Genomic DNA, 24,283 nt, shown 5'->3' with positions numbered 1-24,283 from the left:
TCAAAATATGAGGTGTTGAGTTTAAACCATTCTAAAAGTGTGTTTGATTTGACATGAAATTATTCCCTATATAAGTTGGTATTGAAAGAATTGATTCAACCAATGTTTTTTCTTATAGTAACGATGATGTATAAACAAAATTATTTCATATGTAATTGATTCTTCCCTATGCTATTCTTTAAGTATTGCACTCTGAAATGAAAGCTAACCCCTATTCCTAGTATATATTATCTTACTTTAGGATTCTTTTCCAAAAGCATTATGTAAATGTACAAAACAATATTTACTTCCCAGAAATTGCAAGAGATTACCTGGACAGGACTGGGCAATACAAGGTAATAGGAGGAGTAATGTCTCCTGTGCATGATAAGTATGGGAAGAAAGATCTCGCCTGCTCGTTGGACCGCTGTGAGATGCTGCGCCTCGCCCTCAATAGCTCTAGTTGGATCCGAATGAGTGAGTGGGAGAGCCGACAAGACCACTGGACGCGCACCAGACTCGTACTGCAGCATCATCAGGTAGAGAATTGTTGTATTTCTATTCTTTTTGGCTCCCCTGTGCTAACTGTTCGTGCTCAGATTTTAAGATAAGCTACTTTTCTCAACACACATATATGAATCCATAGTAGAATATTTACAATATTTAGACATTAACAATTCTTGCAATCCTATGTTTGGTAGTAGACCAACTGAATCTCTTTAGGACAAGCACTCTTCAAAACGATTCTCTATGTGGATGTTGGGATTTTATGAGTTTTTTTATGATGTCCACCCATAACATCAAAAGATTGCCCCTACTTGCCACCCGCATTACTCACGACACAGCCTCTTCGATTGATTGCATATGCACCAACATACCTGAGTACAACGTTGACACAGCCATTATACAAACAGGACTTTCTGATCATACTGCTCAGATATGCCAGATAAATAGATATGAAATAAACACTCTGCCACAGACTTCCTTTAAAAGGCATTTTAGTCAAACCAATTTAGACAATCTAAAATCCCTTCTACTGAACAAAAAACTGGGACAACATCCATAATGCTCCTGACGCTGATGCAGCCTACAATATATTTCTAGGAATCTTGAAATTATCACTTGATATCGCTTGCCCCATGAAGAAAAGTAGAAGGAAATCAAAAAATAAAAGATTGTGCTATGACAATGAGTCAAAACACCTCAAAGATACTTTTTTAAAATCACTGTATAAATACGAAATGTCAGGAAATATCCAAGATAAAGTAGTTATGGTGGAAAGGAAGAAAAAATATGACAATAAACTTAGAGCCCTAAGACAAAATGCAAACTCAAATTTCATTGAGTCAGCCGCCAACAAAACCAAAGCCCTATGGACTGTTATTAACAATGAAAGAAAAGGAAAACGAGAACTCCTACCTCAAAGCCGTATTGTAATCAATGACAAAGTGGTGGATAATCCAATTGAAGTCGCAGAACATTTCAACACTTTCTTCACTCAAGTTGCTGAAGCAACACTGAAACTCAGCAACCACACAGTAGGAAATCATGACAACAATGCAAACAACCATTCCATAACAGACAACTGCCAAACTGTTTTCAACTTAAGCCCAACAAGTGACAGAGAAGTAAGAGAGGTCATCAATTCCCTTAAATCTAAGCCGTCAAGTGGAATGGATGAATACTCATCCAAAATTGTAAAGCATTGTGCTGAAGAGCTAATACCACCCTTGGTCAGCATAATAAACGCATCTTTCAGCCTTGGTCAATTTCCTGCTGCATTAAAGCAATCAAAAGTGTATCCAAAACATAAAAAAGGATCAACGACTGAAATAAAAAATTACCGTCCTATTTCACTTGTTTCAACCTTTTCTAAAATAATTGAAAAAGTAGTTCTCAATAGACTTATGACCCACCTGGAGCAGTTTAACATAGTCACTAGTTGTCAACATGGATTTCTGAAAGGTAAATCAACCACATCAGCTATCATCAACCTAATTGAATACATCATTGACCAAATAGATAAAGAACAATACATCACTGCTCTGCTTCTTGACTACAGCAAAGCATTTGACTGTCTAGGACATGATCTCATATCAAAAAAACTTAAATCTCTAGGCATTACTGGTATAGCTAACAGTTGGTTTATGAGTTATCTCTCAGGGCGAACACAGGTAGTTGAAGTACAGAGCACTACACATGGCCTTAAAAACACCTTTCAATCAAACCCACAACCAGTCAAACGCGGAGTGCCACAAGGATCAGTTCTAGGCCCAGTCATCTTTGTTTTATTTGTCAATGACTTCCCAGCATACATCCAAGACCACAACACCCACCTGTGTTATGTATGCTGACGACACAACACTCCTAATCAGTGATGCTACAGCAGAAGGAGTGCATACAACTGCCTGCAACTCCCTGCGCAAAGCACTGACATACTGCAGAAAAAATGACTTGGCTGTAAATCCATCAAAAACAATACAGATTAATTTTAGTAAAAGAAAAGACTACATTCCAAAAATACCTGACGTAGAAATTGAAAACCACGTTAAATTTCTAGGAGTCATCCTGGATGGAAGTCTAAACTGGACAGAGCATGTAGATGGCATGTGTAAAAAAATCAGCACAGGTATATATGCTGTGCGGCGCATAAAATGGACTGGAAATTTAGAAACAGCTAAAACAGCTTACTATTCACTAGAAACGCACATGAGGTATGGGCTTGCTGTATGGGGTGGGTCCTCTGCTGGGAACCTCAACAGGGTGCTCATCCTACAGAAAAAAGCCATCAGAATCCTTGCTGACCTTGAACCTCAACAAAGCTGCAGGCAAGCCTTCCAAGCCCTTGGCATAAAGACTATCACTGCTCTGTACATTCAAGAAGTTATTCTACATGCTCATAGTCTGAGTCTTCAAACAGGGAAAGACTTCCACTCGTACAATACTCGTCATGCAACTAACTATGTTCTGCCCCCACATCGCACAGCAATCTTTGAGGAAAAGCCATCCTACATCGGCCGGAAATTGTGGAATGCTCTACCAGATACAATGAAAGGATTGAAGAGGAATGCCCTACAAGGAAGACTGCATAACCTCCTAGTAAATCAACCTTTTTATACACTGGATGAGTTCCTGAACGCCTGCAATGGAGAATGGAGACTACAAAAACCTTGACTTTGTTTCATTATAAGCTAACTTTTTGTAATATGTGACTCTATTACTATTCTTTAAGAATATGTCAATAAAGAAACTTGTCTATTGTCTATTGTCTAGTTAAATATATGAGCCATCATTAACTCGTTTCACTCTTTTAGAACCAGCTGTTATTGTATTGCCGGTAAAGTAGAGCAGGGGTGAGGCTCAACTGGCAATATATCAACAACACATATACTTTTCCATTGATACCATTGGTTTTATGGCAGTGTTTAAATAGTATTTATAATGCATTAAATGTTTTTCAATTCGTCACTGGCTTAATCAGGAGTAAAAGTTGGATATTAACTTTGTCTTTGCCCTTTGCATTACACTACTTATCAAGCACTGTATACTTAATATTTTTATTATTTATATGTTAACAGATGTTTCAGCTTCAGTTGAAAGGGTCACACCTGCTTAGTGTCAGTTAGTTTTTAATCATAAAATATAAATATTACCATTTTCTTCTGTATTCCAAAACCTTCCTCGGATTTAATTGAATATTGTAAAAAAATAATTAGCTGAATTGATCCAGCCATTCTCAAGATTAATGCTTAGCAACACATTTTGTAATTTATTTACATGTATAAGATTACATTATTCCAGCCTAGATATCCAAATAAATCCTGAAAAGTAATTTTATTTTTGTTGTTGTTTACTACATATTCTTATTGTCTGCACTATGAATGTGTTTCATGTATGTTTTCGCACGTTCATTATTTAAAACGCTAACTAATTTTTTTATTTAATTTTTGTTCTGGTTGATACACTTATACAATATAGACAACATAATGAAAATGATTCCTACAGTAAAAATGCCTAGATTGCCTAAACCTTAACCCTCCATCTGTTAATCGACAAAATTTTGTCAGTCAATGCCGCTTCTGTAGTGTTAACCGACAAAATTTTGTTGGTCAAACATTCCCTTGTATAATTACTTTTTACAATATACTCCGGTAATGTATCGATTTAATTCATGCACCATTGGATTCGGGAAGAAAAATGCTAGGGAACAGATAAGTTTTATTCCTCTTTGTATTATGGTTATGACGTAGTAAGCTTGTTATTTTGAACGTAAAAGAAAACGCGACGCCGTTTGTTGTGACCGCCATTTTGCCGCGGCTGTTCGGTATCACTTTCGTGCCGAGCTGTGGATATTTGTAAGTTTCAGTAGTTTTATGCGTGTTTTAGTGTCGTATTTAATGTGTAGTGTGTTGTTAGATGTCGTAGTAGTGTAAATATATATATATTTTAGAATAAATCAATTTCTATTTACTGAAATATGTTTGAGAAATTAGCGGCTCTGTGTAGGCTATGGCAAAATGACTTGGCTAAAATTCATTTCACATAGTTTATTATTGTTTTCACTTACTAAACGTTATTTATAGCACTCTTTTAGCTCTGAAGTAACTATTTAGTTTTGGTAAATAGATAGTTTTCACAATAAAATATATATTTCCTGTAATTTCCTTAGTTATATATAATAACTGTTTGGGTTATTCTATAATTTTTCCATATATTTAGTTATATTTATAGTTTTCTAACTACGTAATATTTCCTATTACTTATAAACCATAAATTTATAAATTTTGATATAGTACAAGCTTTAGAAACGATTTTATATTTTGCTGAATGAAAATTTTTCGCAAAATTTTTGAATGATGCCAAAATGTGACTTTTTTTACGTTTCAAAAAATAATTTATGGTAATATTATTTCATCAGTACTGTATATTCTATTTTATTCTAAGTAAGAAAATACACAATATAACATGTATTCATAGATAAATGTATTAGCAAAACTTGTTTTACCAAAGTCTTAAGTGTACACCCGATTTTCAGAATTTATGCGCATCACTGCTTTTTGTTCTATAGCTTTATGATGCTTTCATAAATGTGTATAATGTTTATGTTTTTCTGAAACTAGATAAAATTTGACACAGAATGGCTATCTCACTTTTAAATATATGTCACTATAACTTCATTTGCTAGGTATGGTCCCCCCAAATTTAATAAATATTTTTCGTAAATTTTATATTTGATTAAAAAAATTTTGTATGGTTAATTTTACAATATAGTGTAATTCTACGTTTAATCCTGAACACAAAAATATATACTTTTATTTTATATTTTTAATAATTTTTTTTAAAAAACCTTGCGCGAAGCTCCAAAACAGCCCGGCACTACAGGATGAAATGACCGCCAGTTCTAGGATTAACACATTGGCTGTGTTATACTGTGGTACACACATTACTAATACTCTGACTGTCCTAAAGTCGGTAGATGATTTGTGTCGCAGTCAAAGTGTAAATATCATATAATAAAGAACAGTAAATTCTTTACATTTATTTTGTTGGATGAATAAAATTTTGTAAAGTTATCTTAGTGCAATAATAAAATTTTAAAAATAACAAGAACATCTAAAAGAGTTTTATATGTAATTTTTAAGCAATGGGAACATGACATTTTGGGAACTTTTATTCAGTATTATCAAGCTGCAGATATGATTTATTTAGATTATAGCTATGTATTTTTCAACAAACAGTTAATCCAAAAAATCTTTTTTTAACGAGAAGCAGACTGTATTTTAACCTTTTTCTGCCTTCTTGGTAACTTGTGTTTAATTTAGTGCTGTGGATTGGTTGCTGACACCGATCAATTTGTTTTTAGAACTAGATGCTTCTACCGTTGCGTATGTAGAAAATTATTTTGGAAGGTGGCTAATACCTGGGTGGTTTAGGAGGTATAAAATACCCTCAAAAAACGTCCTAAAAGAAATTGTTCAGCTTTAAGATCTCATGAATGTATTGTACCTTAAAAACAAACTACTAGATGCAATTTAATGTGTGTTTTTAAAAATTTTGGTATTTTTGAGCCCTATAAGCCCCTTTGTATACATCCATGGCTTTATAACTAATTCAAAAGTGGAAATATTGGAAATTCCTCAGAAGGTCTGGATGGTAAAGAATCAGTTGATTTATTTGCATTTGATTTAATAATGCTTTCGGTTTATTTTCATTTATAGTTATTTATTTACAAAAGAGCTCTAAGATCTTATAAGAACATGCTACAAAAATTTTGATATTATGCAAGGAAAATTTTTAATATTATATATTTTAAGCTTAAGCAAGCTACACTTTGCTGTATTTATGAAGGAAATTAGAATCGCCAAATATAAATTAGGTCTTACCAATGACCTTAAGTGGACAATTTTTGCTTGGTATTCAATGTTGAGCAACAATATTCATGTGATTTAAAGAATTGTTAATGTTTTAATATTAGGTATTTCGTAGGCAAATTCACAACAAAGGTTTTCTACATCTATAAAGAAATGTTTGTACAGAACCAGTTGAACGCGGCATTGTCTTGTAACGAGTCTCCCAACAAACGTCATAGATCAGAGGAACACCAGTGGGTGGCGAAAGTGTTGGAACACTGCAACAAGGACGAGAAAGTCGTCGTCAAACTGCTCTGTGGAGGTGATGTCATCCAGTCCTTCAACACACCTGGCCTTTGGCTTGACGAAGATGTAAGTCGTACAAACGAATATATAAAACTATATTACAAACAATGTTTAGATGTATTTAAACTTCATTACCTTAATTACAAATTTGTTTGATCAAAATTGTTTGTATAATATGATTATTAACCTCTAAAGTGCTGACTATATTTCCTTGTAGTGCTACACGTTCTTAAGGAGTTTTGCAAGCATATATTGAATGTAAATAATAACGACATAAAAATTATCAGTGTTACATATTATATATATATATATATTTTTTTTTAAAGCTAAAGAATGATAAAATAATTGTTACAATTGCTTATCGTTATAGTGTTGAAAAGTTATTAACGGTTTTTAATATTTTTTTACTTTTTTCACATTTAGAATATTGTTTATAGCACATTATTGCACTTTAATAAACACACTCAAATAAAGATCTAAAATATACAAAATAAAGAAAAATTTAGCAAAGTCAAACAATTACTTCAATAAATGAGTTTAAGATGGACAAAATAAAGACAGCATGTGGATAAATTAGTAGCGCAGATTTCCTAGTTTATCTATATATATATATAAATGAATGTTTGGCCTTTATGGAATCGTAAACTATTTAACCGACCATTATGAAAATTTGTATGTATATGTATTTTTCCATTGAGAAGGTTTATATACTATGCCCATTGATGTAATTCGCCACCAGGCAGTGCTGCAAAAGATACAAGTTTTCATAGCGCCTGCACACTAAAAACTGCAATTACGAGACAGTTATGTATATTAAATAACCAAACACTATATTGAAGTTATGATGTATATTTGTCTTGAAGATAAATTTCTGATTGAACTTAACCCTTTCCGCTCGTATGTCGAACGTCGTCCGACATTGCTATTTTGCCGTTCCGCTCGTATGTCGGACGCCATCCGACATTGCAGTGACGTCAGCTTTACTTTATTTTTAGCCGGCCTACGATGTTTCCGATTGGTGCTGCGATCGCACGACATTCTCAGGAACTAATAAATTACAGCTGAACTACGATTGGTTGGCTGCTGATTTATTTTGCTTTGTCATTGTAGTCACGTTTCCTAACCAATTTTCAGACGCGTTCGCATTAGTGACTCGATATGTCGTTACCAAGTACCTCTTTTCTTTCTGATTCAGAAGTTATTGCTGAATTACTTAATTAAGGCAAGGATAATCAAATAAACATACAAAAGCCAACAGTTATCTGTCAGTATAACAAATATATGGGTGGCTTGGACCAAGCAGACCACTATATTGCTTCCTACAAATTTCCCCGTAAATCTCTGAAGTAGTGGAGAAAGCTATTTTTCTGGATGTTGGAAGTGGGAATAGTAAATAGCTTTCTCTTGTTCAACACTAATAAACAAAACCATGGAGAAAAAACAATTCAACACAGGAATTTCAGAGAAATCCTTATCACTGAACTTGTAGGCCATGTCCGTAACCCTATGAGTTTGAAGCGGGGTCGTCCTTCATCAGTAGAAAAAGAAGAAAGGCTAAACAAACAACCTCACTTTCTTGCAGCTCATCCACCAAAAAAAACTAAAGACTGTGCTGTTTGTAGCAATAGAAAGGTGCCAGGAGGAAGAAAGGAAACACTTTACTATTGTAAAACCTGTTCAAAAAATCCTGGTCTTCATCCTGCAGAGTGTTTTGAACGATACCATACCATGCTAAAATGTAAAACTTATTAGTGTAATTATAAAATTTTATATCTCTAAAATATAAATTAGAAATAAAATAAAATTATTATACAATATAATAATGTATATACTTTATTGACTTCCAGTTTGCTAAAAATGGGTTTTTACTGAAAATATTCTAAAATAAATACGAGCTGAGGGGGCAGACTAGTGAAAAAAATCCGAGTGGAAAGGGTTAAAAGTTTGAGTGTTAGACCACTTTATAATAAATTACATGTAAGTGTATGATGGCTATAAACATACACAGATTTTCTTGATCGTGGCAACAAGGCAAACTCGACATCGGCACTGGAAATATAATTCACTTGAACCAAAAGTGCACATACACGGGCAAAGGTTACGAAGTATGTGTTTACGAAGCGTGCGAAGCCGCGGGATACAGCTAATTACTATATAAAATACACTGAGAGATGTCAATTATTTATTTATTTATTTATTTATTTTCAATTTTACATGACAGCTACAGGACATGATATAGCACAAACAAAGTACAAAACCTTCAATTATTCCCAAAACAGCTATCTTAACTAAAATTAATGTACTCTTAATATGAACTTTAACATAACAAACTAAACTAAACTAAACTGCTGGCAGTTACACAAATTAATATTAAAATTTCTTTACACAACATAAATAAATGAACTCTATAAAAATTTAAAAAAAAAATAACAACTTGCTTCATTGTACACATACACTTCTACAATGAACAATAAATTAAATCAAAATAAAAGGTTGCTGCATATCTTTAAAATATTTTCCAAATTATCATTAAAAATATCTATGTTTGATTGGTTTTAAATTAAGAAACCGTAGAGTCTTGTACAAAGGAAAGTTATAATGAGGAAACTGTTCTACATGTAGGTAAAGCAAATAAATTAAATTCTCTAAATATATGATGTGGTACATGCAAACCTATGTGACTTAACAAATACGAACTATCAACTGAATTATTAAGTAACTTACATAAAAAACTTATTGAGGCTAGTTCCCTTCTTATGGACAATTTTTTAATCTCAAACATTTCCCCTTAAAATTAGAAGTGGGCATGTCGTAAAGGACATACATAATTATGTTGTTTGTAAAATAAAAATTTAAGAAATTTGTTTTGTATTATCTCTAAATTGCTACACTCTAACACATTTATTGAATTCCAGATAACAGAACAATACTCTAATTTACTTCTTATCATAGTTTTATACAAAGTCATAATTGTCTTAGTATTGTGGAAATATCTTGAATTTCTCTTGACAAAGCCCAGAAGTTTTGTATGCAATCGACACCAGCATGTGGACATGATCATTAAAACAGAATGAAGAACTAAAAATTACACCTAAATCTTTAATTTTAGAAACATTTTTTTAAAGCTTTATTATTTATGAAGTAAATGTTAAAATCAGGAATCCTCCTCCGTGAGTATGACATGGCAAAACACTTATTTACATTCAATTCCAACTTATTAGTCGAACACCAAACATACAACTGGTCTAAAGAATTTTGTAATAAGTTAACATCAAAATCATCTTTTATAGGCCTGTATAATTTAAGATCATCAGCGAATAATAGACCATTTACAGTCAGAGAAGCAACAGGGAGATCATTAATGAATATTAAAAAACAAGAGAGGTCCTAAATTTGAGCCCTGAGGAACACCCGAGGAGCTTGTATAAACACAAGAAGATTTGTTTAACATTGACACAAACTGAGTTCGGTTTTGTAAATATGACGCCATAAATATACAAAAATCAACTGAAAATCCTAAGAGAAATAATTTGCGCAGCAAAATATCATGATTTACCCTGTCAAATGCTTTTGAAAAATCAGTATATATTACATCTAGTCTACCGCCACTATCAAGTTCAGCTGATAATAATTCAAAGAAAGCTCCATTAAGTTTGTTGCTGAAGAGCGTTTTGGGTAAGAACCCATGTTGTTCTGAGGAAAATCCTAGACTTGATTGCACTAAATATCCGCTTATACAAAAGAAGCTCATAAACCTTTGCAAATGAATTTATCAACGAAATAGGACGATAATGCTCAATTTTATTTTTTTCTCCAGATTTGAAAATAGGAGTAACTTTGGGCCTCCTTCCATTTGTCCGGAAACACACATGACGAAAGTGAAAGATTAAAAATAAAACACAGTGGTTTTGCTAATATCTCCCCACAACCTTTTACAATATACGCTGGAATTCCATCTGGGCCCGAAGACCTTTTTGATTTCATCTCTCTTATGGTACTCACTACATCACTAGAATTAAAACTGGGTATAAAAAAATTGTCTAAGGATTTGACTACTAATGAACTGGTCCAGATTGTAACAGGAGGGTTGTGGGTCATAAACAGATGAAAAGTAACTTGCAAAAGCATCAGGTATATTATCTCCAGTATATGTGTCATCAAAACAAGACATATTATTCAATTCACTCACACTCAAATGGTTATTATTTCGTTTTGATTTGATAAAAGACCAGAAATTATTAGGATTTAATTTTATGTTATTCTCTACCGAAGAAATGTAATCTCTATGTGCTACTTGTATTTTATTCTTAACAGTCTTTCTTAAAGACTTAAATAATTCATTATGATGACGAGAGTACTTCCTTTTTTTTAGCACATTTGTTTTTTAATTTTAAATCCATAATTATTTCACGAGTAAACCATACTGGATATTTATTTGGAACTCTCACCTTCTTTCGTGGAACACACTGACTGATACAAGAGAACAATACACTATAGAAAATAATCTAAACATTCATTAACAGAGGTAAGACTGTACATAAGTCCCCAATCATAGTCTCTAAGTTTTACAGTACAGCTCGAAAAAAATTTGCATGTTTTAAAGGAGTAATACTGCTTGGATGAAATATCAGGACAAGGTTTGTGCTGATGTTATGGATGTTATCGTTTGCGTTATACACCAACCTAACCTTGCATAGCACAATATCAGCACTTTAAGAGTTAGTAGTTATTTACATTTTATCCGTATACAGTAACTGTTCTGAATAACTAATCAACACCTAGCAAAAACCACGAAAGATAGGGGCAGGAATATGATACATACCTTCATAATGCGCCCAAGAGGCTCACGAAGGAACGACTGTCAATTATCTCAGCAATGTTTAGAATGTGATAGAAGAAGAATAAGTGAATATAGTGTACTGTTTTCAACGGGAAATTGTGTGCGAAGCCACGGGAAACTGCTAGTCTATATACATTATAGACTATTAAATTCTCTACAATAAATGTTTGTTGATTTTATGTATTTATTACCAATTTAACAAAGTTATTGTACATCAAACTTAAAAAAACATTGTTTCGTGCCCCAATTTTTTGCATTTAACCCTGAATCCCTCAAAAACTACTACAGGTACAGTTCTGAAACCTATTTTATTAGCTTTATCAGGTAAAAATACATAAGAATCCACGATATTTCTTACTTAATTAACCTTTCCAAAAGTTCAGTATGGCTTTATTTTACTCTTTACCCAGGAATTCAGGCGAAATCTTTCGCTAGCTGTAACTCGCTAACGAAGCGTTTTCGGACCTATGTTTATATAACATTTTTTCATTATTTTTACTAGTACAATGTACTGTAGAAGTGGGGGGAGAACTTCATGAATCACCCTGTATATAAATGCGAATGTTTGTATGTTCCGTTATAACTCTGGAACCAATGCACGAAACATCGTGAAATTTTGTACAGTGATTCTACACGTTCCTGGAAGTAATATAGGCATACATACTAGAGTAAATTTGGCCCAATTTAAATAGTTTATTTAATTAATTTTTTAATTATAAATTGTTGTTGATGTTAGAGTGTTTTATATTGGATCCGACAGACTGCGCTACGACACATAATACAAAGCGAACTGATACTTAACAGCTGTTAATACTTTCAGCTGAAGTTCATCAAAGAGGCAGAAACATTTGTTTACATTTAAAATTTAGAAAATTTTTATTGTAAAGTGCTTGATCAGTAGTGTAATGCAGGTTGCATAGAAGACGTCATTGCCTAATTTTAAATTCACCAAGATTGCACCAATGATCAATAATAATATATAAAAATGAATGTTTGTGTGTTTGTCCTTTATAGATTCAGAAACTATTGGACCGATCACTATGAAAATTTGTATTTATTTGTATTTTTCTATGTAGAAGGTTTATATGAATGAATGAATGAAATATCGTTTTATTCCCAACCACAAGTATATACATGGTGCATACCTAAAGAAAGAAAAGAAAAAAATAAGCATATTGTTGATTAATTTTTTAAATTAATAATCTTAAAATAAGTTTAACTAATTATAACTAAAAACACCTTGATATAATAAAAAAAAGGAAATAGTCTACATGGGCAAAAGCCTGTGCGTAGACTAAGTTACAGTGTGAGCTAAGTTAATAATATGGGAAATGATAATGAAGAAGTTAAAAGAAAGTTTAACTAACATATTACGATTAAAAAAAAAGAAAGAAACAATAAAAAATAAATAAAATAACAATGATAAACATAGTTTATTATAATTTAGAAAAATTAAGTCTGGGTTTCAGCTTGGAACTGTCTAATATGTAATATATAACTATCTCATTCTAATTATGTCTGAAAGAACTTGTGCCTATTAATAGTAGATGATTGGTGATGGTATGTGGGGGAGGGGTACAGTAAGTGAGTCGGTGAGAGTGTATTGTATTGTGTTGTGTTATGTTGTGAGGTCAACGGTCAGGCCGGCCCAGAGAGATAACAGCCTCGGTGTCCTCCGAACTCAGCGCAATAAGCCACTCTGTCACTTGCTTTTTGAAAATAAAGAGAGAGGGTAAATTGAGCAAATCAACGTTCTGGTATTTTTGACACATATTACGATAAATAATTTGAGATAAGTAATTTGAGATAAGTAAAAGCAGTTTGTTTTGGAAAAGGTTTTAACATATTGCGGAACAACTATACCAACATTCTCAGAGAAGCGGGTGTTATGAGGATGTGATACTCTTTCGAAAATGTTTTCTGAGTGTTTATACATATGAACTAAAATAAATTTTACAAACAACTGACGAATTGTTAGGACACCAATTTCTGAGAAAAGATTATCAGTTGGATATCTCCGATGTTTTTTAAAGGCTACTTTAAGAATAGATTTTTGAATTACACAAAGCGGTTGTAAAATTGTTTTATAAGCTCCTCCAAATGCAATAATACCAAACGATAACAAAGACTGAATATAAGCATGATAGGCCATTTTAATTTCTTTTTCTTCTAATATTTCACTAAGCTGATTAAAAGCAAAGATATATTTCCGTAATTTATTTTTTAAGAATTGTACATGTTCAGTCCACTTCATATTTGAATCAAATAAAATTCCTAGGTATTTATACGAATGCACCTTGTTTATTTCACTGCAAAAGCACGCGTTATTAAAGGGACTTCCACAGACATGAATTTTTAAATTATCGAGTTGGTAATCAGTTGTTTTACGTAACGAAATAGGCATGAATTTGGTTTTTGATATATTTAAGGATAAAATATTTTGGTCAAGCCAATTTTTTAGTAAGAAAAGGTCTGATTCTGCCTTGTTTTTTACCTCCTTCCACGTTGAACCAGTAATGAAAATAAGAGTGTCGTCTGCAAATAAAGTTAATTTACCATTGGTTTAAAAGCTTTGAAATATTATTAATATAAATTAAGAAAAGAACAGGGCCAAGATTCGAACCCTGGACTATGCCGTAGTCCACTGGCAGAACATCGCTTGACACCTCGCCTAGCGAGACAATCTGTAGCCTATCTGTGAAATAGCTACGGAACCACGCGAGGGCGCTACCCCGCACCCCGATGAATTCAAGTTTTCGTAACAAACAGTTTCTGTCAACTGAATCAAAAGCTTTTTTTAAATCTAAAAAAATTAGCATACTACGTTTATTATTCGATATTGCCTCATTTATACCTTTGTTAATGTGAAATAAAGCATCAGATATGTCTTTGTCATTTCTAAACTCATATTGAGAATTGCAAATAATTTGAAACTGTTGGAGATAGAAAACAAGTTGGTCTTTGACAATTTTTTCTATGATCTTAGCTACAACACTTAACAAAGAAATTGGACGATAATTATTCATGTCTGTGAAATCATTGGATTTATGCAGTGGAATAATTTTTGCTAATTTTAAATTATCCGGAAAAACACCCGAAGTCAAGCTCAGGTTTACAATGTGCAAGAGAGGTGCGCAGATTAAATGTATGTTATCCTTAAGAACGAAGGCCGAGATACCATCATGACCAGGTGCCGACCCTCCGCGAAGACCCATGGCGTAACGTACTATGTCGAGTTGAGTGACAGTATTGAAAGTAAAGTTAGGGTCAAGTGAATAGTCTGCGTCATTGATGACCGGAGCCCCTCCAGAGTTGAGTGAGCCGGCTAACCTAGAGCCCACAGACGTGAAAAAGGAATTAAAATCATTAGAAATTTGCAATTTTAAATTCAAGTCATTTGAAGAGCCAGGTAGGTATTTCTCGAAAGGGAACGATTCTTTGTGGTTATGTCTACCAGACAGCTCGTTAATAATTTCCCAAAACGATTTTGGATTTCTGCTCGACTCATTTATTTTCCCCCTATAATAATCTTTTTTTGCTTTTTTGATGTCTTGGTTCAATGTATGTCGCAAGGATCGAAATGTATTTATCAGTAATAAATTGAATGGTTGTTTTTTTAGTTTTTTACTTAATTTGTCTCTCTTACGAATGAGTTTAATTAATTCCGAATTTATCCAAGGCTTTATTTTTTTTAATCTTGACGAACAATGATTGCTTGTTTTTCTAGAGGCTTCAATACAGCTGCTCAATGTAGTAGTAAAATAAGCTGAAGACTGATTAACATCATAATTATCAAGAATCGGGCTCCAGTCGGTTTGTGAGATATGTCTAGTTAAAAGTGCGTGGTCAATGTAGGTGTGACTACGGTTCTCTGTAATAGTGTCAGTATTTATGGTATCAGTAGTAGAGATAGTCAGTGCAGTACTGTAGTGGTCCGTGACATATGAATGAACAACAGCGGCTTTAACACCTCTCATATCGTGAAAACGAACAAAAATGTGGTCAATGCAAGTAGATGTATTATGTGTCACTCTGGTAGGTTTGTCAATGCACTGAGTAAGTCCAGCGCCCAGTAAGCAATTCAGGTAAGAGTCGGTAATTGTATCAGTTTTAAGTAGGTCAATGTTAATGTCACCCAAAAATACACACGTCTTGTTTTTGCTTACGCTATTGTAAAAGTTTTCTAACCCATTTACAAAAGAAACAATATCACTGTCGAAAGTTCTGTATACAGCTAAAATGTTAAACGTTTTATTAAAAAGTTTGAATTCCATAGATAAGCCGAAAACTTGGTTAATGTTTATTTGTGTAACAGTAGCAGATAAACGTTTATTGATAAACACAATGACGCCGTCATTCCTGTTATTTTGTGTGTCTGTCATTGTACAGTCGAACCCGTCAATGTGAGCTATCTCCCCCCCACTCAACCAACACTCCGTTAAAACTATGATATTTAACTTAGTTGAAAGAGACTCTAAATATACTAAAAAATTGTCAAACTTTTTTGAAAAACTTCTAATGTTTGTATGCAAAATTTTATAACTACCGTCTATTGGCACATCATTGAAAAAACGATTGCAATCAAAATCACTATCCAGTTCCAAACAGCTATTAAATACAAAGTTTGTGTTTTCATCTCTGTCACCGAACATCATCCAGCAACAGCCCACCTGCCCGCGCCATTCTAACAATCCTTATGTAACAATGAACTTAAAATTATACTCTAAGAGAAAAGCAAAAGGCCTTGCTATATTAATTATTTTACACACATAATAAGTGATTAAAAATAGTAAATTACACATCTTGTACATAGACATCTGTTTAAAATGTAATGAAACTAGACTGTAATGAAATTAATTCCTAAAAAATCACGTAAGGTAACAAATTATGAAAACAATAATATAAAACATTTAAATGTGAGTGAGAACTATTCTGATATACATCTTAGGTGACATATATAAAACATTATTACTCATAGTAATTAATACATGTAATTAATATTAGTTGAATTATGTAATAATATAAAGACAGATTTATAAATGTTCAACTTACTAAAGGTAAATTTTATGTGATTTTCTGTGATTCAATAGTTTCCCAAATTATACGAATTAAATTCTCTATAAAGTTACTTGAGAATATATATATATATATAATTTCAAAATACATCCTTAAAACTAAGAAACACACACCTCAAACAAACGTCTCTAAACAAAAAAAAAAAAAAAAAGATTATACATACATTTAAGATATACGGTACTGAAAATGTATTGTCATCACTTGTCAAATTGGTCCATATCCGCCATCCTCTGGACTCGGATGAGAGCTGCATCCTCGGACTGCTTAATGAGGATTTTCCCGTTGACGTATCGAGCGAAATGCAGCTTCCCGTTCCGCTGAAGGTGTCTGGCACGTCCAAGAAGGGTTTTGTTGTAGGCCGTTAGGTGTTCGTTCACGAACACTTTCCCCGGTCGTAGGGCTGCTGCTATCTCCGACGTCTCGATGGTCTTCTTCCGCTTCACCGCTGACAGCCAGGTGTCTTTTGCTGTTCTTGTAGTAAATTGCACGATGATCGGCGGATACGAGAGCTTCTTGGAATAAAGGCGAAGCCGATGGGCGATCGAGACGTCATCTCGTCTGTAGGTTACGCCAATGACTCCCGATAGCATCTCCAGACAGGTGTAGACGTCCTCCTCTGCGGTGACAGGTATGCCGATTATCTCCAGGTTGTTGGCGCGAGTGTATTGCTCAATGTCTGAGTTTCGCGTGGGCTGCGAGAACATCGCCTAGGAGTCGCACGTTTTCTTGCTCCAGCATGTCACAGCGTTGTACTAGGTGCTGCTGAGACGATTCCATAACGTTAGTTCGTGTCGATATGTCTTCAAGTTGTGCTTTAAATTGCGACAGCTCATTTTGTAAACCAAGTAGTTTTTCATCGGTGTTAGAGTTAATTTTAATTTTCAAGTCTTTCAGGGCACTTAGAAACCATGTTCTGTCCTCACTAGAGTCTTTTTCAACAGACGAAACTGACGAAGTCTCATCACTGCACCCTTCACACTTCCACGAACGAGTTTTAGTCTTCGCGATGTTCCGCACGCACGTGTTGTGAAACGACGACTTGCACACGGTACATTTCACAGCCGCATATATGCAATGCCCATTGATGTAACTCACCACCAGGCTGTACTGCAAGATATAAAAGTTATCAAAGCGCCTGCACATTATAAACTGCAATTACGACACAGTTACATATATTAAATAGCCAAACACTATTTGAAGGCAAAGAAATATACGGGCAAAGCTTAAGAGACGCGTGCGAAGCCGCGGGAAACAGCTAGTACTATATATAACAACAAAATTCTTAAATGATTGTATTTTTATTGAAGAGTTTACATAAGACCACGTTAAAATACTTTCAATAAATTTAAATTCTTTGGACAGAAATGACTCATCTTTCACATTGACTAATAGTATGTGCCTGAATGACTTGTAAGTTACAGAAAATACGAAACAGTATCAAAATCAAAACTTGCCAGGCAATGGTTATTCACGGTTAACCCTGGAAGTGGCATTTGCAAAACTTGTAATGGCGCCCCTTTTTTGCTTGTTGCTCACATCTTCATTTAAAAATCTTTAGAATAGTGATCATTGGGGTGAAGAATATAATATTGTATAGTTTCTCGATCAATATGTTACAGCCAACATGTAATTAATTATTAAAATAAATTAATTAGTAATTTTATTGCATTTAAAATTAAAATAAATAAAAGTCAAAAACAAAATTTCTAAAGTAAATCTTTGTCAAGTTATACAAAAAGTACCAAAAAAAATGTTTGCACACATTAAAAAGATCCTACTTTATAGAAAGGTAATTTAATTTCTACAAAAATTGGTAAAGTATTACAGGTGAGGTGAGCAAAAGTGACAAATCATTTCAGCATGTGTATTATGCGTTGTAATTGACAAAATTATACATCTTATTAAACAGCAGAATATTCCGAATAAATCAATAAATAATATGAAATATTTTAATTTAATTTCGGATAGCATGTTTGATTGAATTGATTTGAAGTGATAGTAAAAGCAACTAAAAACAACTAGCATTAGCTTTTTTTCCCATTTCCAGGGGTAAAGTAAACACTGCATAGTGATTTTACAAAACAATGCCTATTGTTTTTTACTGTAAAATTCAAGTATATGTGCTAGGAAAGAACATTTAGTTTCATGAAAGTACACCTTAGGCGATGTGATGTTATTGTGGTCAGTCGGTCAACTTGGTTTCTTTACTAGCTTATGAAATTAATTATTCTCTGATCTAAAAAAATGTATAAAATTTCCGAAATTGATTATAAAATAAATTTTCAAAGCACTTTTAGTGGTAAGACTAAATTTTAACCGTTGACCCATTGGTTTTGTGTGACTTAATATAAAAGAAAGTGTCAGTTTGTTGGTATAATTTTTAGTTCATTGGATATGTTGTAAATTAAAATGTCAATACTTTCAGATAGAGTGTATAGTTGCTGACCATGGACTAGTGGTTATAACGAGAGAAGATGTGAATCCAGCAAAAATTATTTACGAAACAGATCTTCTCTACAAATACCAGGTAACTAAGGCATGCCTCCTATGGCCCGCCACTGCCTCATGAAACCAGAGTTATGCTAAGTTACCAAACTGTCTTAACACTGAACAGGCTCAGACCTTAATTATGTGATATTCTCCATCTTTAACATTGATGCACCGAAAAAATACGGGAGCTGTTCTTAATCAATTGGAGTATGCTATAGCCTATTTGTTCACAGTAATCATACAGTTTTTAACCCTTTAAGGAGTACGGACGTCATATGTCTTCTATCGATAGTCTGAAATGAGTAATGGATGAAATAAAAAAAAATACCAAAAGGAGTAAAAAATAAAAAACCTTAAATTCTCTTAAAATCTTTCTATTTATATTCTAAAGCTTAATAAAAAAGGAGTACATGTTCTACAAGTTAATATTTCAGTACTTTTTCAAAATCAAATGTCTTATTTCCTAACTACGACAGACTCGATCAATATTGACTGCTATTTGGACAAGAGTAACAAACTAGATGGTTGCTCAACAAATAATATAAGTCACTCTCACAAGATAAATATGGCCACAGTATGCAGTATACAAGGAATGGCTAGTATAATGTGGTGGCATATTCTGACAGCAAAGCAATGCTCGCACAACGCAACCTTCAGTCAGTAGCTTCTACCAGGTGGCTATTGCGATCTGGTGGTAAAATCTGATTACAAGTGAATGCGAGCACAAACATGGAAGTTAAGTATGTTACTGATAGATGGAACCACTTTACAGACTAATCTAACTACAGGCAATCAGTAATTGCAACGCATTTACGATAATACAACAATACAGAGGCTAAACTTCATATGACGTCCTTACTCATTATGTAGCGTTTACACGCACTCCTTAAAGGGTTAAGGAGATGTTTGTCTCATTTGATATTATATAGTCATTAACAAAAATTAAAAGCAATTAACAATTACAATGTTACGAGACTTTGTTTTAAAATAGATAGTAAAAGTCAAATTGTAATTGTTTGCTTATAAAGTATTACAATTTATTGGATATTTAGTGCAGTTAAAAAAATCAACATATAAAATTCAAAGAACAAATTAATGCGTTATAAGTATGATAAAAATCTACATAAACATACCAAACATTCACATGTCAATATAGTATTCAAAAAATAGCACCAACCAACAGTGAGATAATATATTCTTTGTTGTTTCTAGAGTAGAATTTTCTACAAAAATATAAATATTAAATGATAATCTAACCCCAAATTATACAAATGTACTTTTTACTCGAATTAACCTTTTTCTTCTAAAATAAGAACCATCATTAATGTTATTATTGATTTGTTTACTTCACAAAACTTTGATAGTACTGAATTATGACTATCAACTTAGTGTAGCTGACTGATTCAAATGAACAGTGAGTTCCAAACTGCAGACCTAACAGCCAGTCAGGGTCATCACTTTATCTTTCCATGTCGATTCCTAGGTCTCCATTATCACCCTAAGACCTGAAATCCATTCTATAACGTGTTTTTTCAAGATGGTAATGTAAAGCAAACAATTGATAACGACGTGTATGTACCATAGTGCCAAGACATTACCGCAAGCTGAGTGGGAGAGTCATGGCACGGCCAGCATGGAGTTAAAGGTCAGATCGTCGATCAACAACTGCGAGCCTGCAACAAATGCTTATATTTAGATTACAAAAAATTTTGTTACCTAAATTTTAATAAAAAATTAACTGGTCATATTATAATGTTGTAATATCCGTTATCTTCTGACAACCTCTGGTGTTTTCGTTGTCTAACTGTGTACTAGGTTCTTCAAGAAATTGTCTTACTTCACTTTCGTTATTGTGACTATCAGCCATAATTACTTCACATTCACACTATAAAATAAACAAATGATAAAAACCTTCACATAGTGAAACATACAGGGTCCAAATAATTGCGATTGGACACAAGATAATATTTTGATGTGAGTATGTGCTCTCAACATAGTACCAAAGTTGTAAATTAGGGTGAGACACTTGTCAAGCAGCGCTTCAGTCATCGTAGTCCTGATAATAGTCACCAGAGAGAATTCAGAGTCACCAGAGCCGTGTAGTCAGAAAGAAATAAACAACCAGCCATGTCCATGTACTGTATATTGTTGTAAGCTTGTCACTCATAGAATCATCACAATTAAATGCCCCACACAAAGAAAGAATAAATTATTTAAACTATTCTATATATCAATTAGAAAAGGAGAAAATATTGTTTAGTACTATGTGATGTACTGAGGTAATTCTAATGCAGTCACATTGAATCTATTAAATATGTCTTTTTAATTAAAATCATGATTGTACAGGTAAATAAAATGTCTGTACACAGATAAATGTAACATTTCACTGTCTGTAGCAATACTGCAGTGAAATATTGTATTTTTAACTTACTTCTAAAGTACCGTAAGGTTATTGTAAAGATCTGATATGTGTTAGGCTGTACAGTGGTGTTACAAGAATGCAACTATAGATGTAACAAAGTGATGCCAAACCAAAATTAATGGCAAATACAAAATAGTTAATGTCAAAAAAAGTTAATCAACCTGTCATTTAAAAATACACCACATAAAAAAGTGGTGTAATAAATTTACATGAGCAGTTCATTCTCCTTGAAGATTAAGTTGTCCACAGACAAAACTTTACTTAAAAAATTTTCATATATAAATTTTAAATTTTAGAAATACCCTACAAATATTTCAACAATTCTCTTAATATTGTTACTTATTTTAAAATACGGGAAGAATTAACTGTAATACGATAGAGTACAGTAAGTATTGGACGCTTGAGAAATCTCATGCAACTGGCATTGCAATAAGGCTATTTATAGAGCATATTATGCAAGGTAGTCTTTATGCATCATTGTCACAGCGTGCTCTACCCCCCCCCCCCCATTCATCATCCCATCACCATTACTAACTACTCCATTGTCTTCCACATCCCATACAATGCATTTTATAGCCACTGGTGACTATTTTGCATATACTAACGGCAATTTGCTGATTATTTTCAAGATTTGCATACTGTCATTGCCATGGATAATTTAGATTTTCCTGCAGTAGATTTTCTCAATGTGCATTCTAATGTTCATTCAGCTGTTCATCAATTGCCATTTAATGACATTGTTCACATTTTAGTTTAATCTGTATTAAACATGCATAATTAATTTAAAACACTTGTATATAATTTACTACAGTTTATAATGATTTTTGTTTGCAGAAAAATATAGCAATAGTGCCTGAGTGGATCACCAATGAGATAAGTTCTACCAAAATTCGAAGAGCGTTGAGGCGAGGAGAGAGTGTGAAATACTTGGTGGCAGATTCAGTTATCGAATATATTCACAAAAATGGGCTGTACATGACAAATGATAAGTGAGTTCCTTAAAGACATCGATGTTGTTCATTATATCGTAGAAATCTGTGATTGCATTTAAAGGAGATTGTATATATTTTTATAGGCCTGTAATTGTATTGTTATTTTATTCTTTATTACAGTTACGTTTATAGTTTATTTTGTTCTATTGTTAATTTTTTCTCTATAGAAAGTATTATTTTATTCATTTCTTTATTAAATTTTGACAATTTTAATGTTTTTGTTCATTTATTTGTTTTTCCTGTCTTGTTATTTCAGTTTTGTAATTTATATACCTATAGATTTATTTGTACTTTAATACAAACTGGAAAAACTCAATAAAATCTCGGTATCATAAATACTTCATTTATTTATATTTTATAATATAGTTGGTATAATTCAATATATTAAGTTTTTTGTATCTACAATATTTTGGTATTCGTATACATAAAATCAATCATAAAGATTATTTCTCCCTCTTATAAATTTAAAAATCTCTTCAGTTCAGATAATTCATGAGAAAGGTGTATTCTGGGTGGCCACCAAGAAGTTAACGGATCAGGGAAAAAACCAAGAATAAGCCGTGTAGAACCCAGGAAAATTTCAAAAAACAATTTTTCTGTCCCCAATAACTTATAAAATCAAGGTATAAAATGACAGCTTCTTGAATCAAGAACTGATTAATCTTGATACATTGTATTTTACGCAACGTGAGCGAAGATCGACATATGTTCACGAGCTCTGTCTGACGCCAGTTGAATCAATGTTGCCTCCACTAGTGTAGTGGAGTTTATATTGGTTAATGCTACTCCTGTGCTTTGGCAAGCCAGTACTCACCACCCACTGCTCTTCTGTGGGGTGGCCTATTACTATGCACTTAATCCTCATGGGCCTTTTGGGCACCCCGTAAGTACACCATGAGGCCGACTAGTCTATGATTTCAGCAGTTCTACAAACTACCAAAAACAACCGATCAAGTCCACTTGGCGAAATTCGCCACTCTTATCCAAATTACCAAAGATGATATACTGCTCCCTTGCCAGTGCAGGGCAGTCAAAGAGCAGATGTTCAGTAGTTTCCTTCTGCTCGTCACACATACCGACTCTGTGAAGTTGCTTCCTCAGGTGACCATGTTCATAATCAGACCCATAACCCGAAAAGACACCAATCTATTTAGTGAAAGAATGTCAGGTACCACCCTAGAGGAAGGCGACTGTAGAACCATTCTCCTCATTCTCAGACCCGAATGTAGCCTTTGTGGCATCTGATCCGATATCATGTGCAGAGCATTTCCCTGAATCAGGTTACTAATTCTACAGTGCCCTGTACTGCAGCCCGAGGCTGACCAAAGTCCCTCCTGTTGAAGACAGTAGGCACCCCTCCTGGCCATAGCCCGAATGACAATGTCGAGGGGGGCAAGATTGAGGTAACAGACTAGAGCTGCACCTGGCACACTTGGAAAAGCCCCAGTGATAGCAAGGCAAGTCAACCTTTGGATGCTAGCTAGATCAGCAACCGCCATCTTGGCCTGTGCAAAGACACCACTGTTGTTCAAAGACTCAGGTCATCCGCAACTAGGTTCCACAGATGAAGAAAAAGGATGCCACCTTGGAGACATCCCCTCGTAGTTCTTTCACTGATGCTTGCTCCCATAAGAGTGGTGGTAACCACCCTATCTGTGAGCAAGGCCCAGTCACATATTTGATCATTAATACCACATCTCGAGACCACATTGGCAATCGCCTGAGTACCTGTATTGTCAAAAGCTCCTTCAATGACCAGAAAGACATCTATAGGTACTTCTATCAATGCCAGTGCCTTCTCAATCCTACATACCAGTTGATTGTAAGC

At 33.6% G+C, this 24,283-nt stretch overlaps 1 protein-coding gene across 1 annotated transcript in view; it reads left to right on the top strand.

Moving 5' to 3' along the window:
* Nucleotides 1–350: 350 nt before the first annotated feature.
* Nucleotides 351–24,283, top strand: part of LOC124359746 (nicotinamide/nicotinic acid mononucleotide adenylyltransferase 1-like) — a 40,308-nt gene continuing 16,375 nt past the window's right edge. The window contains exons 1-4 of the mRNA XM_046812746.1: nt 351–518; nt 6,516–6,701; nt 18,977–19,078; nt 22,298–22,452. Coding sequence (XP_046668702.1) covers nt 351–518; nt 6,516–6,701; nt 18,977–19,078; nt 22,298–22,452 — 611 coding nt within the window. The remainder of the gene's footprint in view (nt 519–6,515; nt 6,702–18,976; nt 19,079–22,297; nt 22,453–24,283) is intronic.

Source organism: Homalodisca vitripennis, chromosome 4, assembly GCF_021130785.1.
Source record: "Homalodisca vitripennis isolate AUS2020 chromosome 4, UT_GWSS_2.1, whole genome shotgun sequence".
NCBI classification, from domain to species: Eukaryota; Metazoa; Arthropoda; class Insecta; order Hemiptera; family Cicadellidae; genus Homalodisca; species Homalodisca vitripennis.
The sequence above is the reverse complement of the archived record's forward strand: the minus strand, read 5'-3'. Positions and strand labels throughout refer to the sequence as shown.